Source organism: Coffea eugenioides, chromosome 2, assembly GCF_003713205.1.
Source record: "Coffea eugenioides isolate CCC68of chromosome 2, Ceug_1.0, whole genome shotgun sequence".
Taxonomy (NCBI): Eukaryota; Viridiplantae; Streptophyta; class Magnoliopsida; order Gentianales; family Rubiaceae; genus Coffea; species Coffea eugenioides.
This window is the reverse complement of record NC_040036.1, coordinates 15,589,660-15,596,923: the sequence shown is the minus strand read 5'-3', so window position 1 is coordinate 15,596,923 and position 7,264 is coordinate 15,589,660. Positions and strand designations below refer to the sequence as shown.

At 37.9% G+C, this 7,264-nt stretch overlaps 1 protein-coding gene across 1 annotated transcript; it reads right to left on the bottom strand.

Annotated features, from left to right (window-relative positions):
• Positions 1-1,545: 1,545 nt before the first annotated feature.
• On the bottom strand, positions 1,546-3,462 carry LOC113757780 (zinc finger MYM-type protein 1-like). The gene is made up of 2 exons (XM_027300891.1): positions 2,748-3,462; positions 1,546-2,534 (listed from the first exon to the last, which is right to left on the bottom strand). Exons 1-2 carry the CDS (start codon positions 3,460-3,462, stop codon positions 1,546-1,548), a joined length of 1,704 nt encoding a protein of 567 aa, XP_027156692.1.
• Between the last annotated feature and the right edge of the window lie 3,802 nt (positions 3,463-7,264).

The window sequence follows — 7,264 nt, the reverse complement described above, 5'->3', positions numbered from 1 at the left end:
CTCCCATTGCTGAGGAGCCAGCGGCAGCCGCTATTAGAGAGGAGGATCTTGAGGCTGGCGCTATCAGAAGAGAGCACATCGAGGCTGCAGCTGCAGCAACAACCGGTGCTACACTAGCTACGGTAGCAACTACCGCCACTGGAGCCGAAGCAGCCGTTGAAGCTACAGCGGCCGCTACCGCTAGTGGAGCCGGTGGAGCTGTACGCCACTGGCACTGTGTGCAAACTTACCGGTACAAGGAATTCGGCACCTACACTGGCCGTTGTGTCCACCACGGCTGCCATGATGGTCCAATGCGCCGGGTTGTAGCTACGCCCCCTTGGAAGGAGAAGCAGGGGCACGAGGTGGAGCAAGGGCAGGAGCAGTGCTGATTGCAGTTTTTTTATAGCTTACTGCTTAACTTCTGGAGTTTCTTTATAGCTTGCTACTTAAACTTTTTTCTGATTAGCTTGTTGCTTTAACTTCTAGAGTTGCACGCTCTTGGCAGACTGTAGCCACCCACCTTAGCCATTTGTTATCTCATTTCTAGTTTCTACATCGTTATCTACGGCAGTGCTTACAAATTTTCAATTATAAAGTTCAATTTCAGAATATAGATTTTAATGGAGACACATTGCTGAGTAATCCTATACGTTATCTAGACAACTATAGGTAGAAAGCAGAAAGACTGAACAACAACATCTAACGTCAGTGGTGGAGCTAGGAATTATCTTTGAGGGGCCGAGTCTACAGCAATGAAAGTCAAAAAAAAAAATAATGTGAACATATATACCACAAGATTAGAAACAACCTTATATAGAATGAAAATTACTTATACGCTTCATATATACAAAAATATTATCATATTTACAAATCTATTTGACTGTGTGGGACATATGAAATTGTGCACGACGACTTTTAATTTTATCAAAGTTATCAATGATTGAATTTACATCAAAAGTTCTAGCAATTTCTTTCTCAATATACATTATCATAGAGTTGGCAAGAAAGTCTTCCTCCATCCTAGAACGCAAACAAGTCTTGATGATTTTCATAGCAGAAAATGCACATTCTGTTGTAGCTGTTGAAACAGGAAGAGTCAAAATAAGATGAATCAATCTATCAATAAGAGTATAGCACATTGACTTTCTTGTCTTCGCTAACACTTGGCACAACTCCTGAAGTGATGACAAATTTTGAAGCTGAGAATTACAGGAAAACTCAATCTGGAAAAGCTCTAATTGAGTTCTTAAGTGTAACTTCTCTTGATCTGTGAAGTCAGCTGAATAAAACTTGTTTGCAAGTTGACAAATTTGTTCATTATTGAAAGCCTAAAATTATCTTTGGGGTGCAATGCTGAACTAAGAATAAGCAACTCTATTACATCTTCTTTAAACCTATTCTTCATTTCAAGTATTTGAGAATCAACCGTTGCCAAAAACACATCAATCCTGTAGTGATGCTCCATGGTAATTGGATCATTTTGTTTTCAAATTCTTCCTCGACCTGCTTTATAAATGACATTCATATCAGGTCTCTCTATATTTCGTGCATCACAAAATGTCTTTACATTGGTAACAATTCATTCCATCCATTATCTCTGTAACTTTGAAGTCCATCCTTTGTTTCTGAAACCAATTTAAGGGCATTCAAAATATCTTGAGATTTGCATTGTAAAGCTTGAGAAAGTACTTGTGCAAATCCTAAAATGTCCCTCATCATATGCATAACAAGAACAAAATCAAAGGATGTCATGAAATCATAAACTCTGTCAGCTTCACTTCTTTGAGTTGATGTATTTCCATAATTGATAACATCAATTAGGACAGAGCAAATGTCTTCATATTCTGTGAATAAGCTACAGATAGAACTAAAATGAGACCCCCATCTTGTAGTCCCTGGCCGTTTTAAGGTACCCATCTGATTCTGACCCCTACCAGTCTCAAGTTCATCAATAGCAATCAATTCAGCAATTCTAGCAGCTCTAGCAACTCTAAGTTGGTCCACCCGTTTGCAAGAAGATGAAACTAAATTTATAAGAAGAGATAAGTTTGTAAAGAATTGTTCCACAGGAATTACCTCTTGAGATGTTGCTACCAATGTTAATTGCAGTCGATGAGCAAAACAGTGAATATAATATGCATAGGGGCACTCCTGAATAAATAATGCTTGCAGTCCATTCCATTCTCCACGCATGTTACTAGCTCCATCATATCCTTGGCCACGAATGTTTTGCACACTAAGATTATGGCGAGAAAGGACATCACATATCTCCTTCTTCAAAGTCAAGGAATTGGTTTCGTGCACATGAACAATGTCAAAAAATCTCTCTCGAATATAGCCTTGCTTGTCCACAAATCTAAGAACAATAGCCATTTGCTCTCTTTTTGATCTATCTTGAGCCTCATCAACAAGTATAGAAAATTTTGAATCACTAATCTCCTCTCGAATATGCTTTTGTATCTTGATCGACCAAATGGACAATATCTCCTTTTGGATCGTAGGAGAAGTATAAGATGCATTTCGAGGAGCATTATCAAGAACCACAGCAGCCACTTTTTCATTATAAGAAGACACATGCTTGATCAAGATTGTTAGAATCCATCATGACCCCTAAAAGCCACTTTTTCATAATAATAAGAAGGACAATATCTCCTTTTGGATCGTAGGAGAAGTATAAGATGCATTTCGAGGAGCATTATCAAGAACCACAGCAGCCACTTTTTCATTATAAGAAGACACATGCTTGATCAACTCAATAAAATTACCTCGATTGTTAGAATCTAAACTTTCATCATGACCCCTAAAAGCCACCGCTTGAAATGCACACCATTTTGCAGCATCTATGGAAACTTGAAGTTGCAACCGATTTTTTGCAACCTGCTCAGAATTTTGCTTCTCAATAATTTTGTCAAGATGTTGCAATGAGTTTCCCAAATCATGATAGCATTGCATTGCCACTTTGTGTGATGAGTTAGGATCTTTTCCAATGTGATTTAAAAAAGCACAATTTTTTCCATCATTTACCTTCTTCCATGATCTAAATCCACTAGTTGTGAAGGCCATTGATCCAAAACGGTCCGTTGGCTTGGAAAAAAGTGAGCAAGGAAGACAAAAGGCAGCATTCTTTGTTGGAGAAAATTCCAACCAATCTGGAAACAATTTATACCAAGAGAAAAGGAAACGTCGGCCCTTCTTGTCAACAACCATTGATTCAATCGGAAGCTCAGGTTGGTATGGCCCAAACTTAATATATGCTCTCCGTACCTCATCCCTTTGATGCTCTAGATATTCCCAAATGGATTTTCTCTTTCCAGGATCACGTTCTATGGATGAAATATCAAACTCTAATGATTCAGCTCTACAAAATTTCTTTGTTTGATGCTTAGGAGAAGAATCACGAAGAGGACAAGGAATTTCACCACTTCCACTTGGTTCTAGACGTCTTTTCTTGAAAAAAGAATCAATTGTCCTGTTGGCCATTACCACTATATTTGCAACAAACAACAACCTGTAATCGAAATAAAATTGATTGAGAAATGCTGATTATGGCCTATAGAGATGGAATAAAAGCAGCAAGAACATTTGCAACCTAAGTAGACATAAGTGACATGCACAAAGTATTATTCAATAATAAATGCAAACAAATGATAAAAGATCTCCATTAGAGCAGAACAAGTTCTCATTTCAAACATATCTCAAGGAAGTTTTCATAGCTTGTTATTAAATCGGCTGAACTTGAACAACTAACACCTACTTGAACTCATCAACTACTGTAATCCGAAAAATAATCAATAACTATCCATGCCAGTAAAAGTTTCTATAGTCTAAACAAGCATTACTTTAAAGTATAAACGGAAACCGACCATAATAAATATGTACAATTTAAACTCCTTAAATTGCATAGCAAATTCTCAGCACAATGTCGAGAAACAAAGATAGACAATTCTAGAGGAACAAATATTCAGGAGGTCTTACTGCCTGCTGTCTAGAAAACCATGATAAATAAAGCAATGATAAAATAAAATCAGTAAAATGACAAGCAGAAAACTAAAACTCAATGCGACAAGTTATTTGCCCAATAAAACTCAATGCTACAAGTACGAAAAATAATACAAGTCCCTCTCGAGCAATTCATCAAACAACTAGCGGGCGAACTTTTTTGTGAGACCCTGGTTAGTCCTTAAGTTTGCTAGTAGGTGAATTATTTGTGCGGTAAAATTGGGTTTTAGGGCTAATTAGAAAACCCTAATTTGGGTTATTTATAAAATCCTAGTTTTTGTATTAATCATAAGTTCGAGTTGTAGTTAAAGTTAGTTATGCTAGTGTGTGTTTTAGTATAGGTAAGTATAGGATCTGATCCATTTTATATAGGTTAAGTAAGTTTAAAAACTTAGAAAATCCTAAACTAGAAAAAATCTCTAGTGTTATGATTTATTAGAATCCTAAGTTGGGTTTAAACCCTTAATATTTTCCATGACAAAAAGCTTGTTGTTTAATTGCATTTGTGTATGTTAATACATGGTTAAGTATAGATGATTAAGTTAGTGGGGTGATTAGTAGAGAAACTAAGTAAAATTAATTAGTTTGGACTAGATTAAGTTTAGATCCTATGAAGTAAAAAGTAAGAAGTTCAAATGTTTAAGGGCAAGAGTTGATCACATGCAAAGTTGGAGTGTAAGGGCTAAAGAGCAAAATTGAAGCTTTTATGTGATTGGTTGTTAGGGAAAATATCTTCTAATGTTTTAACTAAATTTATATCATAAGATTTGCTAGATAATCATAAGAAATAAACAAAACAAAAACCAAAAAGAGAAAGAAGGAGAGAGGGCCGAAACTTGAAGCTTGAGAGGAGAAGAAAAATTTCTTTGGTGCATCAACTTTTGTCCATCAATCTTGAAGTTGGAGCTTGTCCATCAAAACTTTTGGTTATGGCTGCCCTAGTTAGGGTTTAATGATGCACATGTGAATTAGTTCTAATCTTGTGTTGTTTAACTTGCAAGTGATATGTTTGATGAATTGCCTCATTTGTTTGGTTGGTTGATAGCAAGGGCTGGTTTGAATCAAGAAACCCTAGGTTAAGGTAGGGTGTATTAGCTTGGTTAGGGTTTGGTTGGATAGGGTTTGGCTAAGTAATGGTTGAATTAGGTTAAGTGATGTATATAACGTTAGGTTCGAAATTGTGGTTTGTGTTTGGATAGTTTTTGTGGAATTTCATGGAGAATCTTTGGATTAGTTGTGTAAGATGTAGGAGCTGGTATATGTGTGTTTATTTGGTATGAAATTGGTTAGAAACTTGCATGAGAACCATAGCAACGGACCATGCGTTTGCGACGTGCGAAACCGGTTAAACTGGAAAATGAGGCAGCCCAGAATCTGAACTTTGGCTACATTTTTCTTTGTGTTACGTACTGATTCAGGGTTTTTCCAAAACATGAAAGTTGTAGCTTCTTAAGTACTTGTTGTGTCTACAAAATTTCAGGTCAAACGGATCTATGTAGCCTGAGTTATGGCCAAAACCCTCGCTTCTGTTCTAAACTCTGAATTGTGCTACGTTTCTTGATTTTGCTTCTGTCCGTGCTCAGTTCACATTGATAACGAAGGAACTAGGTGTTGAGGTCTTCATAAGACTTGTATATCTTTTTTTCAGTTTCAAAACGGTATAAAGTGCGTCCAAATCCGAGTTTCGTAACTCTAGTTATACCCAAAACAAGATCGGGTGTCAGAACTGCCTTCGAAGTTGGACAGTTCTGACAGGAACTTTGGACCCATTTTTCCCTATGCTCTGTACTGATTCAGCTTTTGGTCAAAACAAAAAAGTTATATCCTTATAAATGAGCTTTCCAACACCTCTAGAATTTCTTGATTCCGATCTCTGAGTCATGAGTTATAGTCGTTCAAACAGGGCCTGCTCTTTAACCTGAATTGAAACGGTTGGGACTGTCTTGTGCATTTTTGTTCTAGTTCCATTGAGATCTGGCTTGAGGTGTCTTCATAAAAGTTGTAGCCCTTCTTCTTAGCTTTGCAACGGTATCTCATGCACTTCGATCTGATAACCGTAGTCTGAAATTTGATCAAAACAGTTTTAGGTGTCAAATCTGCCCGTTTCCATTTGCCGGCCGTTTCCGTTTTCGTTTGCCGTTTCTGCACGTGCATGTGCCCGTTTTGCCGTTTTGCTTGATTTATGCACTTTAGTAGTGGTTTGTGTAATAATGTGGTGTAACCTTCTATTACAGACGGTGGCGAGTTAGACGGAGCCGGTAAGGCCTACTAGCTATCACACGCGAAGTGATTTTCGCCCTTGTGCTATCTTTGTGTTTTGTGTAAGTATTCAGGTCGTTTTTGTGTATAACTTGCTTATGTGCTTTGGTGTGGATGAGAGGGTACTTAGGCAAGGGTGTACTTGATCACACTTGACCTAAACCCTAATTTGCACCTGTGCTTTTTTATGAGATGTGTATATATGAATTATTTTGGTGTTGAACCCCTTGAACTTGTAGTTCGGGATGACTTTTGTGGGGCCCGATTTCAAGACCTAGACGGACTATTCGAGTTGGCCGGGGCTTAGTCGAAGCCAGTCCAACCTAGTCTTAAGGTCACCAAGTTTGTGGTTCTGTGAACCAAACTTGTGAATCAAGTTCAATTTCGTTTCGTTTGCTCGAGCCATTTCGTGAGGTGACTGGCCAGTGAGGGTGATAAGGTGTTAGGTGGGAGTACAAGTGGAGTTCTATGGACCCTTATCGGTGGTCAACGGAGTGTCGACAGGAGGTCACACGTGGCACATGACGTGGCTTTGGAGCCAACCTGTATCCTTAACTTGTGTTGTTACTTTTATATTTTTGATTTGACATCTTTGTGACGTAATTGTTCGTCTTAATGTGAAATTTACGTTTTTACCCCTGTTTACTTACTAAGCATATAGCTTATCCCTTTCCCTTTGTTTTTCTTAACAAGGGCCGACGAGGGGAACTTTTGGCACTATCACTAGAATAGTTAGGCTTGGTGTGTAATAGCCGGACAACTAAGATATTTCTTCTTATTTTGGTAATCTGTATAACGACCCCTCTTTGGGTCTACTTTCTACTTTTAAATACTAGCATAGGATAATGTAGTAGTCTGGATAACTCCTTTTGAGGATGTAAATAGAACTCTTTTGGGGTTGTATATATTGTGAATAGTACGCTTTTGGTTTATCTAATTTTTATTGCTTTGTGTTTTTGAGTCCTGACGCGAGTTAGATAGGCGTCCTGCCGATACCCTCGGGTTCGCCCTTGGGAGAAGTGGG